The 19,175-nt window shown below is 36.2% G+C and overlaps 2 protein-coding genes across 3 annotated transcripts in view; one reads left to right on the forward strand and one right to left on the reverse strand.

Moving 5' to 3' along the window:
* The window catches only part of LOC129789596 (irregular chiasm C-roughest protein-like), a 130,586-nt gene that overhangs the window by 11,542 nt on the left and 99,869 nt on the right, over positions 1-19,175 (forward strand). The window lies entirely within an intron of this gene.
* On the reverse strand, positions 13,393-18,062 carry LOC129789709 (failed axon connections-like; the record flags this gene model as incomplete). Its single annotated transcript, XM_055826721.1, is given in 4 exon segments — positions 13,393-16,491; positions 16,561-16,660; positions 17,648-17,844; positions 17,916-18,062. Coding segments are annotated over 4 exon segments (501 nt in total), but the record flags the coding sequence as incomplete, so codon positions are not given.

Below are 19,175 nucleotides of genomic sequence, written 5' to 3' on the forward strand. Positions count from 1 at the left end.
CCGCGGGAATATGTGACTAAAAGAGATCGGGCGAAACTAAAATAATTTAAATATATTTGTGGTTTAGAATTTGTTAATAGTGTCAAGCAAATGTAAAATATTGTCATTGGAAAAATATGGTAATTAAGTGTAGCAGCGCCATGGAGATTCATCGTGTAGTCTTCATCTCATATAAAAGACCAAAATGCGCAGAGCAAAAATCATTTTGTTGGTGATCCACATACATAGAAATCATTGGATGAAGAAAATATTTTTTTTGTGTGTATATAAATTTCTAATTAGGTGAATTTAAAAGTCAATCATAACGCGTCCAGTTATTAGAGTTGGTGTCCCACACGTGTAGAAGTTTGTTTATGCGTTGTAATGCGATTTGTGAGCAGAATTAGTAGACTTTGATTTTTTTGTAAAATTCGGCAATTTGATGGATAAAAATTGTCATATCTCTGGTTCTATAAGACCTACAGAAATTTCTTGACCAGTTTTGGAAAGGTATTAAAACATGCTAAAAATTGACATGAATTTCAATAATTTTCAAGGTCACCTCCAGAACACAAAATGGCGGATTTTTGTTTTACCGAAACGGTTTTTCGCATTTTTTGTTCTGAAGGAATGGTTCTACAGGATTCTAATGTTCTAGAAAGTTGTAGAGTTTTGCAAAACCTTTAATTTGATACTAAGATGAGCAAAATCGGTCAAGCAGTTCAGGAGATATAGCTCTTAGAACTTTTCAAATTCAAGAATTTTTCAAATGGCCATATCTTCTAAACGGCGACATAGATTTTCTTCATTTTCGGGCTGGTGAAAGATATTGAGTCAGACTACAATATATTAAAATTTAAAGGAAATCTATAACAGATGTTCGGAGATATTGCCCCTTAAATTTAGGCAATTTTTGTTTTTGTCTTTAGCGCCTCTTGCGGATGCTTTTGAAACTTGAAATGTTCTAGACAGTTGTAGGGCTTCACAATACCTTTCATTTGAGCTTGAGTTGGTCAAAATCGGTCAAGCCGTTCTCGAGTTATATCGAAAAAACACTTTTTGCTTTAGGCCGCCATATTTGCTAAACCGCTTGACCGATTTTCAAGTATGAATTATCGATGAAAATGTCTCACTAAGCTCTACAACATACTAAAATTTCAGACCTCTAGCTATAAGGGAAGTGGTTGACGGTAGTTCAAAATGGCGGACAGCGGCCATCTTGGATTTTGAAAATGCGAAAAAATGAAATTTTACACCCACATTTCTATAGAAAACATCAAACCGGAAGTCTCTATCTGTTACCGTTCTCGAGATATAATGCAAAATGTTGACCACCGGACGGCAGGCCGGCAGGCCGGCAGGCCGGCCGGATCAAAAATTTTCCACCACCATTTTTGGAATGTGGGTTGTCTGAAACGTGCTCATACCAAGTTTGAGCCCGATCTGAGGTGGTCGGTTTTTCCGACGATTACAATACTTGGTGTTGGCCACGAAGTGGAACACCAACTAATTCATGCTTCGCTCGGGTTTTCTATCGTGAAATCTTTTACATATTATAATTAATCGATTATTTTACAACAGCGTTGATGTCTCAGCATTTTACTACAGCAGGCACAAATGTTCAAATTATATTCTTCTGTCATTCCTTTGCTTTTTTTAAAAACTATCATAACAGTGATATTTTTTTTGCTTTTGGCTTGGCTCTCTCGGGAAAAATGGGAGAGAATGTATTGCATTCGAATGACGTTCACAAATGATATTCATAATTTTTAATTATCTCGTAATAACCGGAAGTGTTCAATAATCATTATTATAATTTTTTATCACAACATAAAACTCAAATTATTAATTTAATAATTGACTGAAACAGTTAGAAATAATTTTTAACATAATTGTTTTCTTTCGCGAGATTTTAAACAAAAATATAGTAAGAATCGTATAAGATCTTTTGTCTCTGATTTTTTTTCTAGAGACAAAATTTTCTTTTTGTTTGTTTCAAACTGTTAGTGGTCTAAGGTGTATTATATACACATAGTTGGTATATACTATGTATCTATCACCTCTATATTTGCCTAAAGTTTTCTTCGAATCGGTGAGATAAAATTTTTATCAAGACCCAAAATATTTAGACAGGCGCGGAATAAATGAAGATGTCATAGAAGTTAATTGACTCATTGGAATGTCTACTGGATTCTCTTTTTTTTATTCGTGGTTTTTTTGTCCCTCATGTACATGGACAGGCTTGAAGCATAAAGCGACTTTATAGAATCCTAATTAGCTGTGTTTCTTTCAGACACAGCTTTTGTGTACCGAGCAAAATCGAAAGTCGTCAGATCGGACTCAAACTTGGGATGAGCACGAATTAGGGTCCCCACATTCCAAAAAACGTATGCGCCAAAAATAAGAATCTTTCCGGCCGGCCGGCCGTCCGTCCGTCCGGATTATAAACTTAAATTGCAAGAGAACGGTGATAGATAGAGACTTGCGGTCAACGGCAAAGTTTAAATATCAACCGGAAGACATCCGATTATGAGGTCAAATCCACCCCCCCACCCCTCCGTCCGCCATTTTGAATAACCTCAAAATTTTGTTTTGCCTATATCTCAGCCCCTGTAACAGCTAAAAATCTGAAATTTTTATATGTTGTAGGGGCCATCAAGACCTTTCCAACGATACCTCATTTTCGAAAATCAGTCAAGCCGTTTAGTCAATATGGCCGCCACAATTTTTCATCGAAAATTGACCATAACTCGAAAACGGCTTGACCGATTTTGATCAACTCGGGCTCAAATGAAAGCTTTCAACAAACCCTACAACTCTCTAGAACATCCGAAGTTTCAAAAGTGACCGCTAGGGGGCCAAAAATCAAAAACAAAATTTTCGATGAGTTTTCGATGAATATCTCGAAAACGCCATTATCGATTTGCTTCATTTTTTGATATGTTATAGCTGACCATATTATCTAGCTCCATGCCAAAAATGAAGAAAATCTATGTCTCCGTTCTCGAGATATAGCCTTCCAAAGTTGGCATGTCATATCTCGGGTTCTACAAGTCCGATTTTGATCAACTCAAGTGCAAATGAAAGGTTTCGTGAAGCCCTACAAATGTCTAGAACATTGCAACTTCGAGAAATGACCGCGAGAGGCGCTAAAGTCAAAATCAAAATTTTCAAAAATTTCGAACTCGAATATTTCGAAAATGCCATTATCGATTTACTTCATATTTTAATATATTGTAGTTGAGGTTAAGACCTTTCCAACGATAGCTCAAACTCGAAAATCTATGGAGCCGTTCCCGAGATATGGCGTTTTAAAGATTTCTTGGGGGTGACTGTTCAACTTTTCCCGACTTTGCATGTATTTAAACAAATACGCGTTCTAGTTTGCTCTCACAAAATTGGTACACTGAAAGAAACACAGCTCTCGTAAGCTTGGTCAGCTTACCCGTACATTTTATTCTCATTCTTTTCATCCAAGATAGAGATTTTCTTTAATCAGATTAACTTTGATTAAGAAGGGGCCCAGGGAGCAGTGGATAGAACACTCGAGTTGTGTCCATAGAGTCTCTGGTTCGAATACAGACGGTACCGCCCGTAAAGGGATAGGATGTTTGTATCTCGATAGGCAAACATCGTACTGTGCTCGCCGAGAAGGCATGCTGTATTCACGCTGGGTATCTCTGTCCACAGCTGTGGGTATGTCTCTCTCAGGCACACGGAAGCGAACGCCGAAAAACAGAGATGAAAATGCCCCTGCCTGGCTAACGTTGTAGTGGTACACGTTGGTCAGATTGTTGGATTGAGAGAAAGAGATGATGCACTCTCATCCACAAAAAACAATGGCCCTCTTGCATCAAATACGGAGAACGAAAGTAACACCTAGATGACTTTCCAATCTGTACACAAATCCAGTTTCACAAATGATAACCCTCTGAGCGCTCTTTGTTGATTCTGTGATAGGGTGAATGGAAACATTTGCCTACCCTTTGGCGATCGATTCCGATCAATGAGGAAAGAAATTGCCGCGAGCTGTCGTTCGGCTTGGGCAATATCGATCTTCAATATATCAGATAATGATGATAAAGAACCGAGGACCCTTCCACAATAGACCTTTCAGGTCGCAGTGGGATGAAAGCGACTATACGCATTCGCCTCAAATAAAAATCTGAATCTGAATCTGAACTTTGATTAAAAATTAAAACAATTTGTGGAATTTTTCTATATCAAAGTTAATTTTTTTTCTCTTTATATTATGTCAGAACTCATTGTCTTCTAGATGAGGATAGAGCTTTTTACTATACATAAAAAGTTACACTGTTAAATTTTCTAAACCATGATGTTAAAGGTTTTTAGGTAAAAGCTATTGTAATAATATATAGAATTTTTTATTATATACAGTTGAGGCTAGATATTCTCAAAAGTCTGTCAGAAGCAAGAAAATAATTCCCATAAAAAACTTACCAAGTATCCCTGTTTCCCCCTATATGTATGCAGGTACTCTTGCCGTGTCTGGTGTTAATTGAACTTTTTTTTTGTCTTACATTCTTTTGAGTTTTCTCTTAGAATTTTATCTCAAACATTAATAAATTAGTCCGTAAGAAATGGAAAAGAGCAAATTTTCTCCCTATCGGGTTCTGAGTACATTTTCGGACGATATTCCTTAAAGATAAAAAGTTAAAAAAAAGCTTTTCTCTCACTCAACTCCGAAGCTTCTTTTTGGGGTTAAATTTACATTTTATGTAAATTTACTGGTGCCTCATTATTAAGCGTTGTGTTTTTTTTTGCTTCGGCATATTATATGCGTTGAATTGGTAAAAATTTATGGAGTAATTTGTGTTCGGTGTAATATCACATAAGCAAAGCTATATATATGGATGTATATTCTGTAAAAGGTACATATATGCATGGAAATATTTTTATGCTTCCAGGCTGAGCTTTTTCTTTGTGGTGACAAACTCGACGCTGCCGTTTTCTCCTACACCACACGTAGTAGTGAGTAACGGGGGCAACAAGTGGGTGGTAGATCTGATGGAGCTTTTTAGCTGTGATTCTTTCGAAGAAAAGAATAGCACAGCTTCTGTGTACCACCTAAAATGCAATGTTGTCCGATCGGGCTCAAACTTGGGATGAGCACGAATTAGGGTCCCCACATTCCAAAAAACGTATGTCAAAAAATTTTTTTTCCGGCCGTCCGTCCGTCCGGCCGTCCGGCCGTCCGGCCGGCCGTAGTTTGACGCTTAATTACAAGAGAACGGTAATAGATAGAGACTTGCGGTCAAAGGCAAAGTTAGTATATCGGCCTGATGTCGTCTGATGGTGCGGTCAAATCCACCCCCCCACCCCCCCGTCCGCCATTTTGGATAACCTCTAAATTTTGTTTTTGCTATATCTAAGCCCCTGTAATAGCTAAAAATCTGAAATTTTGATATGTTGTAGGGGCCATCAAGACCTTTCCAATGATACCTCATTTTCGAAAATCGGTCAAGCCGTTTAGCCAATATGACCGTCACAATTTTTCATCGAAAATCGACCATAACTCGAAAACGGCTTGACCGATTTTGATCAACTTGGGCTCAAACGAAAGATCTCAACAAGCCCTACAACTCTCTAGAACATCAGAAGTTCCAAAAGTGACCACTAGAGGGCCTATAACCAAAAACAAAATTTTCGATTACTTTTCGATGAATATCTCGGAAACTGCACTATGCATTTTCTTCAAATTTTAATATGTTATAGCTGACTATATTATCTAGCTCCATGCCAAAAATGAAGAAAATCTATGTCGCCGTTCTCGAGATATAGCCTTCCAAAGTTAGCATGTCATATCTCGGGTTCTACAGGTCCGATTTTGATCAACTCAAGCGCAAATAAAAGGTTTCGTGAAGCCCTACAAATGTCTAGAACATTGCAATTTCGAGAAATGACCGCACGAGGCGCTAAAGTCAATATCTTGCATATCCAAAATTTTTAAGTCTAGATATCTCAAAAACTGTACTATGCATTTCGTTAAAATTTCAGTATGTTATAGCTGAGGTCAAGACCTTTCCAACAACAGGTTATTTAAGAAAATCTATGGAGCCGTTCAGGAGATATAAGGGTTTTAATTTTTTATTTAATTAATACGCAAAGTCTTAGGCGCCCCGCGAAGCGGGGCGCCTTATATATAAGGTATATGAATATAAATGCAAAGTAAAATATAACGGTAAAATATAAATATATATAGTTGTAAGTTTAATTAGCACGCTAACTATTTGGCGCCCCGCGAAGCGGGGCGCCTTATATATAAGGTATATAAGTATAAATGTAAATGCAAAGTAAAATATAACGGTAAAATATAAATATATATAACTACATGGTACAGATTAAGGAGAAAAGGGAATGTACATGGTAAGTTTCACTTACGGGCTGTGATTCTTCCTTCAGAGGCCAAGTTAGATATATGTAAATGCAAAGTCTAATAGATAGCTGCAGAGTATGGATTAATCAGAAAAGGGAATGTACTGGTAAGTTTCACTTACGGGCTGTGATTCTTCCTTCAGAGGTCAGTCTAAGTGTGATATTTGATATAAGTTTGATGGTGCAAACTCTGGGGAAGGATGACTCGCGCCACGAATCACAGCCAATGCGCGAGTTAGCCTTCCCCCAGAGTTTGCACCACCAAACTTATATCAAATATCACACTTAGACTGACCTCTGAAGGAAGAATCACAGCCCGTAAGTGAAACTTACCAGTATTTTTGCTGTCTTGGAGTGAAATGGCAATATCCTTGACACAGAAGAAAAATCGAAAATTTGCATCATCTTCTTTATGGTGTTTTCGTATACATGTCATGAGGAACCCTCCGTTTTTCCTTTACATTTTCATCAGAAAGCTTCCCTCTACACATTTCCCCACCACATTTTCCCTGACCCTTTTATTCCAAATGAATTGACTACCAAGATGGGCAAAGGCGAAAGCAATGTTAAGGGTGGGATGGGTTGAGATTTTGCTTGCAGAAGAATTTAATTAAATTGTTTAAATTAACTAATGAAATTCCTCCTTGGTATACACACACAACCTAAGAGGCTTGAGTGCAGATATTTCGAATAAAACTTCAATTGATAGGAGCCTAAGAGCTCTTCCTTTTTCTTCTATAGCGGAGAAAGAGGGGTAGATTTGCAAAGTATTTTTATTTGCGAGACGTCTCTTTCGTTCTTTTATCTAAATTAAACAATTTCATCAGCAGACCGGGAGGGCTTTTATAGTGTATATATAACAGAGAAAAGAACATCCACCCAATGGACCCATTCACAGTCTAATTTTCCTCGGGAGAAAAAAATTCACTAGAGCCAATCGTGGAGAAGCCAATTTGAATGCGATAAAAGGATAAATTTGAAGTCATTTTCGTGGTGACACTTTTAGACTTTTATTCCTAAACTTTCTTTAATGTTGGAGGAGAGTTTGACATTTTAGAAATATAAGGATTATATATCCTACTAACAAAGGCGAAGTCTATTATGTGGGGTAGGTATTCCTATTGTAGAAACTATGTATACATAACATATCTATGTCATGTAGCATCAGCAGTGAATGCTAATTTTGTGGCAAGGATGGTCAATTCTATAAATGGATATAAAAGTTCGGATGTTTTTTTTTTTTTTTTTTTTTTTTTCATTATCGAAAGAAAATTTATTTGTATGATCTGTCGTGAGACAATAAATACATTAAATCACAAATTAATTGAAAGCGCACAAAAAGAGCTAAATGCCCACAACAAAAATTTTGACCAGGAACAAATTCCCAGCCTAAACAAAACACTCAATAGCACTGATAACTAACGTTTCACACATAGATCCTTCCTCTTCAAACGTCTCAGCCCGGGTCCGCTCAGTACGTCTCTCGCAAGTATATTCGGGTGGGTCACCAAACGCTCTCTGTAGTTGCCAGTAGCTTTCGCAATAGCCTCCTCCACAGTGTCAACACCCAGGTCCCTGTGTATGCAAAGGTTTTTCATGTACCAAGGAGCCCCAGCCAAAGTCCTTAGGCATTTTGACTGGAAACCCTGGATCTGTTTTATTCTAGAAGAAGAGGCGGAGCCCCACAGAGGAGCTGCATACAGCCATATAGGGCAAATGACTGATTTGAAGATCAAAACTTTGTTGGCCAAAGAAAGTCCAGAGTGCCGCCCAAGCAGCCAGTAGAGCTTGGCAAATTTGATTTTGGCTTGTTTTAATTTGGCAGATATGTGGTCCTTCCAGCATAGCCTTCGGTCGAGATTTACTCCCAGATACCTGACGGAATCCTGTTGCGGAATGAAGGAACCATTGAGTGTCACCCTAGGGCAGTTTCTCTTTTTTAGGGAGAAAGTCACATGGATTGACTTCTGTTCGTTGGCCTTAAAGCCCCATTTTCTAAACCACTCCTGAATAAGCAGGAGAAGATCCTGAAGTTCCCGGGAGGCGGTCAGAGGGTTAATATGCGTGCACATCAGGGCGGTGTCATCCACGTAAGTCGCCATAGAAACGTAGTCCGAAGTGGGAATATCCGATGTGTACAGTTGGAAGAGTAACGGCGCCAGGACGCTACCCTGGGGTACGCCGGCCTTTATAGGAAACTTCTCGGACAAGGAGCTCCCATGTTGGATGAAAAATTGTCGGTGCGAGAGATACGATCGCAGCACCCTGAAGCACTGCCGAGGGAGCCAGTTCTCCAGCTTGAATAGAAGTCCCCTGTGCCAGACGCGGTCAAACGCCTGCGATATGTCAATAAAAACAGCCGAACAAAATTTCCTCTGATCCAAAGCCAACTGTGCTTCCTTCGCCACGCGATGGACCTGCTCAATGGTGGAGTGCTGTGCGCGGCATCCGAATTGATGGTCCGGGATCAGGCCCTGGCTGTGCAAGAACGGGTTCAGTCTCCTAAGAAACAACTTCTCAAAAAATTTCCCCATCACTGGGAGGAGGCTGATGGGCCGATACGATGAGACCCTGTTGGCATCTTTTCCTGGCTTTAGGATGGTGATCACCTTTGCTATCTTCCACTGTTCAGGAAAATAGCCCACCCTGACAATGGCGTTGAAAATATAGAGGAGGAGTGTGAGACCCACAATAGGGAGCTCCTTGAGGTGCTTGCCGCCAACCCCGTCGAGACCCGGGGCCTTTTTGGACTTCAGAGACTTAACTCCAGCCTTAACTTCATCCAGTGAGAAATTGTCATGCACGGCAGGTACATCCGGGGAATGCGCAGGTGGTAAATCACAGTCGTCCACACCAGGGAACGGAGTAAAAACTTCACTGAAGTGCCTCGCAAAGGCATCCACCTTCTCTTGTCCACTGCGAGCCCAGGAGCCATCATCCATGCGCAGAGGGGGCTGGTGCTGCACCGGGCGCTTAGCCCTATTTGTAGCTCTCCATAGCGAGTGCACATCTCTCTTCTCCGGATCGAGCTCCCTGATATAATTTGACATCTCCTCATCGGACTTTTGTTTGAGAACCAGTTTCAGGGTCTTCGTTATACAGTTCAGGCGAGCCTTAGTTCTCGGGGAGCGATTCCTCATAAATTCCCTTCTTAGAGACCTCTTCTCTTGGATCAGATCCGAAACCTCCGCACTTTCAAGTAGCTTCTCTGCAGTAGAATCAGCACCCCTAGAGGTGGCCGCCCTTGCTGATTCAACTATCGCTCCAGTCAACAAACTCACCGCAGAGTCGATATCCTCAGGGGACTTCAAAGGGACATTCAAGTTGCACAGGGGCTCACATTTCTCTCGAAAAGTTGCCCAGTTTGTGGCACCCCGGGCCCCGCCACGCAGGATCGGAACGCTTTCACTAGTTACAGTAATGAGGACAGGTGAGTGGTCGGACGACAAATCGTAACACGCACTGCAGGATACTCTCCCAGCATTTATTCCCTTTGACACAGCAAAGTCAATAAGGTCGGGAACCTTATTCCTATCCGTGGGCCAGTAAGTGGGGCTTCCCGGAGAGATGCACTGAAGATTTTTGCCACGGATGGAAGAATACAATTCTCTGCCCCTGGGGGAGATCAATCTGGAGCCCCAAAAATTGTGTTTTGCATTGAAATCGCCGCCCACGATGAATTTCACCCCTAGGGTATCAAAAAAGGCATTAAAATTCTCCTGTTTAATACTGAGGTTTGGCGGGCAATAAACTGCTGAGAAAATACAGTCACCCGTGCGCATCTTCACGGAAACATTTGTGGCTTGCATAGACTTTGTGGAGATATTTGAATGGAGAAAATGATCGATACCTCTTTTAATAATTACCGCTGTACCACCCCTGGCCCTCCCTTCAGGGTGCTTTGTATCGTAGACAATGTAGTTTCTGAGTCTAAAACAGTTCATCGTGGTAAAATGCGTCTCGGACACTAGAAGAATATCTATTTTTAACTTCTCAAGGAAGAGTTGCAGTTCTAATTTATGCTGGGATAACCCGTTAGCGTTCCATAAAGCGACATTGAGCGGTTTAATCATTTCCGATTCAAAAGTTGGTTCATGCTCCGAGAGAGGGCGTGGAGGCTTTCTTCCAAGGAGTTTTGTTTTTTACATAACTCGGCCAGGCTGTTTTGCAGAGTAGTCATATTTGATTGCATCATGATTAAGAGTTGAATCGTGTCGCCAGATCCTTGGTTGGAAATCACAGAGCCGCCAGCCAAAACGTTGGCATAGGTAGGTCCCCCAGGTGACAAAGTGCCCCCCGCCACTGTCCGTAAGGACTGGCCATTGTCAAAAGTACGAGTGTGTGTGTTCGTTTGGGGGGAATTATGTTGCAAAGAGTTTGCTACACGTTGTTCCCGACGTTGGCGAGGGTTCATTCTTTCATAGAATTGTTGATAAATTGGGCATCCTTTATAATTGGCCGTGTGGGATTGGCCGCAGTTGTTGCATTTCCTGCTGTTAGTGTCAGACTTATCCTTATCGCATTCGGCAGTTTTATGTTTTCCGGCACAAATGACACAGATTGCTTTGAGATGGCATCGATTTCTAGAGTGCCCAAACTCTTGACAATTGTGGCATTGGACGGGGCCCCTCGACTTTCCTGGCTCCTCAACAGAGACCACCATGTGCATAAATCTTCTCAGATCATAAATAGGGTGAGTAGAAGTCCCAGTGCCATTGACATTCACCTCCAACATAAATGCAGACGATTTATTGCCGTGTTTGTTTCGGCAATTTGTGACATTCCTCACGTCAAATTTCAGATTCTTTAATTCCTTGGAGATCACATCAGTCTCCAAGCCCCCCTTGAGGAGTTTTATGTCATATTTCGTGATCTTAAGGCCAGTCATAATCGCGTGGACTCCACGAATGTAATCCTTGCCACGGATAAACATAGGTACGGGTTTTTCGTCCTTTGGCTGAGTCGCCGAGGAGCTCGTCTGGGTGTCAAGGGGGGCAAATCTATTTCTTGTGGAAACAGGCGGATTTAGGTTATGATTTTGTGCATTCACTGCCGGACCGGAGGGGCTTCGCTTTCTCTTCCATCCTTTGGCATAAATCTCAGCTCCCGAAGGGACTGCATTGGTGTTATCCGCAGGGGCCAGGGGCATTTCCTGATCAGGACTTGAGGTAGTTTTTTCGACATTCCTCGTGCCTGAACAGTTACCGCCCGGTGGATCCGCATCATCAGCATGCATTGTGATAAAAGGGGGATTTTCAATCTCAGAACGCGCAGGTCACCACGGAAAAGTTTCGCCAGGTATTCCGCGGCCCCCTGCGACCTAAAAATATTCCGCCAAGTAAGGCTCAGAGAAGAAAAAGGAGGATTTTAGCTGATTTTTGTTCGGAGCTAAAAAAAGGTAAACAGTCACACTTGCCTGTCAACGTGACAATGAAATCATATTTTTGAAAATCAGTTGCATCAAAATAAATAAAGATTTAATCAAAATAATATTTTATTTGTTTATTTTTTCTTGTGGAGAAATCCATTTTCAGATCGTTTAATGATGACTTTCTTTTCAAAATTTGGTGTTTATTCGCAGAGAAAACTTTTCGGAGCTTTTGTTGAAAGCTCAGCAATTCTAACTTGCATGCCAATGTTTTATCCGCTACCATCTAATTCAACAACTTCTAGTTTTTTCCATAATTTTCATTTATTTTCTGCTCAATTTTCCAGGGATTATTAAAATTCAATACTACTCAAGAGATGACGTCACCTTGAGTAATAAAAAAAATCAAAAGCTTCAGCTCGAGATGAAAATTATGTAAACCTTTCAAAGTCGCTACACATCTCAGTACGGATCATTTAGTCGATGCTTCGCAATATTTCAAAAATTATTCGTTTTATCTTTTGTATTTTCCTCAAATTATTTCTCAGAAATTATATAGAAAATAATCTCATTTGAAATGTTTGACTGACTTTATTTATTGTTAAAATTACTTAAAAACAATTTTAAATAAATAAAATAAAATGACCACAACAATTTAGGTGTACAAATGATATTTTATTAGTTTCTAAACTACAGTAAAATATTTGACAAGACAACCCAAGAATCCTTTCTATGCTTGTGGAAACCTCCAGGCGCCAATTTACGTAAAATTACTCACAGAAAAATAAAGTTAAATGTAGTTTTCTGAAAAAATGCTTAAAATGAACTGAAAATAGATCATACAAACATCAAATATTGTTTTTGATTAAATACAAAATTCGCCAAAGACACCAATTGAGCAAATATTTCAACATTCTTCATTCATGTTCTGTACAATTTTATTGCTATTTCTGCGTGGATGTCGTCAGTTTGTGACTTGAGGAGGATTAAGCTACGAGTGAAAGCTGCAGGATGAAAGTTCTACGCTACTGCTGTGCCTTTTTGGCTGTTTTCTTCTTTATTTTACTCATTTGAAGCTATTTGAGGTCTTATCAGGTAATTTTAATATCTTTCTGATAACTTTTCATTGAAGCTTTCTTGAAGATCAGCCCCTAATTGCTAAAAACAAAGAAAAATGTAAAGAATTATTGTGACTCACCTTTTTTTGATGCTTAAAAGTTTTACTAAAACTAAGAATATTTAGGGAAATGTGGCTCAATTCGGACCTCTTTCGGCCTTTTTTCAAACCACTTTTACTTTAAAAAAAAACCGAGAAAAATTTTAATGTAGAAAGTAATGGGAGTAAGAAGAGCATTAAACGGGCTTTAAAATGGCACCAAATTTAAGAATTCTAGGGGAACGTGGTCCAATTCCGACCTCCAGAGGTCCGCGCAGAATGAGAAAAAATAGTAATAAAGCAATATTCTTAAATTTGCTACCATTTTAAAGCCCATTTAATGCTCTTTTTACTCCCGTAACGTAGTTTAATTGGTTTTAAGTAAAATCGGATTGAAAATACCTGAAAAAAAGACTACGATTAACACAAATTCAACGCATTTCATACCGAAATGGTGAGAAAGGGAGAGAGAGAAAAAAATCATAAAGAGATGTTCAAGAAATTTTCTTTTATTGACAATATTCCATGTAATACAGGTTACATTTATATTTTTCTGGTTTGTTTAATTAATAATTATCATATTCAAGCTCACACTTAATCTATAATTTTGTGTGTTTTTTTTTCTTCTCGCCTTTTTAGGTGTTTCGGGCGCAGACTATTAGATGAATGATTAAAGAAAAAAAAAAGAGTAAAATGTCACTAAAGTGATAAATAAATCCCTTTTTTTGCTGGCTTTGGCGCCTCATCAAAAAACATTGCGGAGAAATTATTTTTTCTTTTTCTATGATATTTTCATCATTTTTATGTTTTTTTTTCCTTTCATAGTATGTATATAATCTTTTCTCAATTACTCATTATCATTTTTTTTCATTTATTAATTGTATAAGTGTATGAAACATTTAAAATGGATTAAACTTTTACGTGTCTATCAATTTTTTTTACTTTATTTTAATATGTATATATATATAGTTCCAAAAAATTTACCTACTACTTCATCAATATCTCATTATTTACTTTTTTTTATACCATGTGGTTCGCGCCTTGGAGCATTCTTCCCATCATTTTTTTTATAGCAAGTTTCATTTCTTCGTCACTCTCTCTCGCTCAGTTTAAAATTCCAGTTAGTACTGCAAATTGTTGATTATTTTTGCTCAATTTTATTTTTAAAAAAATTTTCGTTTTTTGGCATTCTCTCATATCATGAAAAATCCATTAAAAGTCACCTAAAAGACAATGTAGAAAAAATGGGCTAAAATGGGGGACTGAGTTGATTTTATGGGAAAGTGGTTGTGGCATTGGATATAATTTTTTTTTTATAGCAAATTTTCTTTTTGAGCAAAAATAATACAAAGTCCACATCCCTTAATATTTATAAATAAACAATTTCACATTTTTTATGCCCTCATTGCGCATTTTCTTTCATTTTTCTTACATTTATAGTAAAATTTTATCCTCTTTTTTTTTAAACAAGTTTCAATATAATATATTTTTAAAAATACACATTTTATCAATTTCTTTTTTAAACAAATTTTTTTTCCAACATTTCGTTTCATCCACTTGCATTTGGGTTTTTCCTTTAATTTCCTTATTCTCACGCATTTTCTTTGCAGTACTTGTTTTTTCTTAAATTTGTTTTTGCTTCATTCTTTCGCCCTTCTCTACGCAATTTCCCATTTTTTTTTCTTGGAATATTAATGACGATGTGATGGGGATTTGTTTTCTTTTGGAAAGAAACAAATCACCTGAATACCAATTTCTTTGTTTTTGTTTATTTATTAATTTTTTTTTGCTTTTTCTCTAATTTTATTTCCTTTGCATTTCTTCTATTTTTTATAATTTAGTATATAATTTTTTTTCATTTAGAAAAAAAAACGAGTCTATAGCAATATTTTTCATTTTTTTTTATTTTGAGAGTATTTTTAAATATTCTATTTATTTACGCATTTTTTTGATTTTTTTACCATCATCTCAACTCACTTGTTTTACTATAAAAAAAACGCATGTTATGTTTTTTTTCTATTCACTTTGATCTATATATGTACGTTGTAAGTCTAATTTTAAGATTTACTTTTCTTTTGCATTTAGTTTTTCTTCATTTTTTCTTGAATTTTTTTTCTTCAAATATTGTAAAAAAGAATCCCTTAAAATTGTCTCACATGCCTTTCCAACCATTGAAAAAGTCATACACAAAGAAAATTATAGCAAAAGGAGCTTCGAAAATTTTTTATAATTGGTGATGTCAAAAAACTTTGAGCTTTCGTCGCAATATCAGTGATTTTTGGTTTTTTTTTATTTAAATATTTTTGTAAAAGTTCTTTGAAAAGAAAAAACTATAAAGGTATCAAAAAATCATTTGGCAGTGATTTTTTTCGTAATAAATTTTAATCCAAGGAGACGCAAGAGACGCAAGAGACTTGATTTTTATGCTATAAAAGTCAGCCCTTTGGTGCTAAGCTTCCAAAATTCACCACTATTGGCATTTTATGGAAGATGAGGGCGCTGTTTGTGAATTTTATAGCAATTTTGGGGGTCAACTATAATTCCTGTTTGAAGCTGTCAAAGTCTTCCTGTGTGACGTAATGTAACAACATCTGTCACTTGAAGTTACGTCAACCACTAACATTTAACAGAAACAATTTAAGTTTACAAAAAAAAAATAAAAGAATTCTGCAAAATCAAGTCTTTATTGAAATTTTTTCATAAGAAAACGTTTACAGTGAAAAGAAAATCTCATTGTTAGCTATTTATCTATTTTTTCCACAAATAAAAGATATGTCAAAAATTATGGGAAATATTTTTCTATACATTTTCCTTACCTAAATTAATAAAAGAAAAACACTTTATAAAAAAAAACTCATAATTGTCATGAATTACACAAGAAAAAAAAAAACAAAAAAAGAGCACAAAAATGACAGCTTTCTATCTTATTTTATAGAACGTTTTTTTATAGCATTATGGTCATGAATACATTTTCTCATTATAGCTCAAAAGAACGTTATTTTTAAAAATTCTTAAAAATAAATTGGAGTTTTCTCATCGTCTTCATTGCAAATTATATTATTTATATTTATGTATAAAAAAAGAGGGGTTTTGGGAGCATTGGGGGAGGGGAGAAGGACTTATTCGAAGGAAAAAAAATATCGTGTTATTTTCTATACAAAAAATATATATAATAAAAAATATATAAAATAATTTCTATAAATCCACAGAAAAAAAGTGTGTTTGTCATGAGAATATTTTGTTCCTAACGCACTATTTCCTACACAATATTTCGCATCATAAATTGCCATTTTGTTTTGCCTTTCATTGTTCTCTCATCCATTCGTGAGCTATCGCTTAATTCTCATTTCTTTTCTCTTGTTTTTCTCCTTTTTTTTTGGAAACTTTTCATTACTTTTTGTTTTTACCTTAAGCATTTGCCTAATTTCAATCTAACCATTGTGTCTTCTCAATCTTCTAATTTAGAAATAAAAGAGAAAATATTTTAATAAGAAAAACCGTTTTTTTGTGCGTTTCTTCACGACTTCAATGCATTTTACTTCGCCTCCTCCTTCTCTTTGTTCTCCTCCACCTTTTCCGTCTTCTCATCGGACTGCAAAATGGCATCCAAAGTCATTTGTTAAAATGCATTCAGAAGAAAATTAATTAATTATTCCTTTACCTTATCCTTCTCCAGTTCCTTCTCGATCTTCTCAGCTTCGGCACCTTCCTGTTCGGTTTTCTTTTCTGTCTCACCCTCCTTGCCTTCCTTAGCCTCAGGTCTAGAAGAAGGAGAAATAAATATTATCCTTAGAATGATTCAGTGTGAAGAATCAAAATTCAAATTTTTGCTATAAAAATTGTTTTTTTTTATTTAAAAATTTAGATACTTCTTAAGACTTCTTCTTAATAGTCAAGAAAATTTCCTTCCCAATTTATCATTTAAAAAAATTAGCCTATAGTACTATAAAACTGACAAATAGCGCCCTCTGTCAAATTTATAGCAATTGAATGTAAAGAAGATTGGATGAAAATAAGCCATAAAGACGTCTAATAATAATGTTCCATTTTACATTTAAGCCAATTATCAGTTGCTATAAAAAATTATAGCAACTTCATTTTCTGTGTGCGTTTGATTGTGGTGAATTTCAAAAATCAACAATTTTTATAGGAATTTGTTGAAACGTGTTTAGGGGAACAAAACTGATAGAATACACAGTTGGTCCGAAGTGCTATAAAGTTGAAAACCAGAGCCCTCAAACTATTATAAACGCCTCCCAAAGTAGCTATAAAATATTGAACTTTAGGGATGAACCACTACAGGCTCTTAATGAGGGCGCTTTGTGGCATATTTAGAACAATTAATGGCAAACCTTTAATAAAAAATAATCGAATGGAGATAGCCATAAAATTGAATTCAGCCATTAATTGCCATAAATATACTATAAAATATCCCAAAGGATTACAAAGCTAATAAGGTTAACTTTTAACATTAAAAAATCATTAATATATTTTTTTTCCACAATATATTCATTCAAAAAGGAAAACTAAATAGAAAAATTTTATAGAAAACTAATTTTAAATATTTTCTAATTCCTTTCTTGCTATAACCAAAATTATTCTTTTTTTTGTGTGAAAACTCATGATTAGTTCAACCAACTCCGTTTCAATTCATAATAAGTTTTTTTTAAAGTAAAATAAAATTTATAGGAAGTGTGTCTTGGCTAAAAAAAATTATGGCATTATAGCAGTTTTTTTGCTATACTCACTCTGGTTTTGGTAGATGGGCATTCAAATCCAATTTGGTGCAAATTTCATCCCAATCGGGGAAACAGCGCTCCTTCATTCGCGAAACATGACCCACGAGGTTGGGGCATGAGGTCGCCATGAAGTCCCTAAGGGGCAAATTGACATCTTTCGAGATGAAATGCAATTGCGAGAGGACGGCAAATGAAACCACGTCGAGCTACAAATTCAATGATTGTGGATTAGAATAGAAAAAAAATGGCGGCAAATGGGGGGCGCGCAAGAACTTACAGTTGTTGGTTCGTCTCCGAAAAAGAAGGGCTTGTCCGCTAGCATGTCCGAGATCACCTTGAGGTCGTGCTTGCCGAATTCCTCAATCTCCTCCGGCTTGTGCACACCCATGCCTTGGGCTTTGACTTTCTTCGAACCCTGGAACCACTAAATGTGAGACAGGGATCAAACATTTACGATACATAGCGGATGAAATGGATTTTATTCATCATGCCTCGATTGGTCGAATATCGTGCATGGTTTTCATTCAAAATTCTTTCTTTTTTTTTTTGCTTTTTGCAATATTTTGTGAAGAAAAAGACAGAGTTGAGATAGAAAGTAAAAAAAAAAGAAATGTATATATAGGACAATTATTAGCACAAAGAAATGTTAATAGAAAATTCTCTCAGAGTAAGAGAAGAAGAATTTTAAAGATTTTCTATTTTAAATTGAAAGTTAATTTTCTTTTACAAAAAGTTTGTCCAGATTATGTGCCATCATTGCAGAGAGAAAATTATGTTAATTTTTCATTAATTAATTATTATTGATTTTGTGTGAATGACAATGATTGCGTGAAAATTAATGAATGTATAAATTATTATTTTCTAAAATCTTTTATCCCATCCACTATAGTGTTTATAGAACTACTTTATTTCTTATTCTAAATTAGTAACTTTTACACACACAAGATTTATTTTTTATTGTTAAATTTTGTTAATAAAGAAGGTCTAACTTAGGGAGGGGGTGGGAGTGGGGGTTGTATGTACAATGAGAAAAAAAAGAAATGACCAAAACATTTTTTTTTGTAATATTTTCTAATAAATAAATATTTTACATTCACTATATTTGAGCTTTCTGGAAGATATGCGATAAAATGCTCCAATTCATTCCAATAAAATTGACAGATATTGTAATTGAGTAAAAAATCAATTACGAATTATTTCAATAATTAGTTTTCTTCTTTTTTTAAAATTTTGAATACTTTTTTAATAGAAGAAGAATTATTTCAACAATAAAAAAGCAATAAATTCCATTAGAATTCATATTTTCAAATTATTCAAATGAAAAATCTCTTCTTATAATATTTTTATCGCAATATTTATTATCTAAGCTAAGCATTTTGAGAATTTTTCTCTGTCAACCTTTTCGTGACTGCAAGAAGCATAGAAATATTCAGATTTTTTATTGAGATATTAATTTAATTATTTCTCTCTTAAAACATTTATCAGTCAAAATGTTTTTTTTCTTCATTTTCAACGCAAATTGAAAGCGTTTCAGATT

This window comes from Lutzomyia longipalpis, chromosome 2 (genome assembly GCF_024334085.1).
Source record: "Lutzomyia longipalpis isolate SR_M1_2022 chromosome 2, ASM2433408v1".
Taxonomy (NCBI): domain Eukaryota; kingdom Metazoa; phylum Arthropoda; class Insecta; order Diptera; family Psychodidae; genus Lutzomyia; species Lutzomyia longipalpis.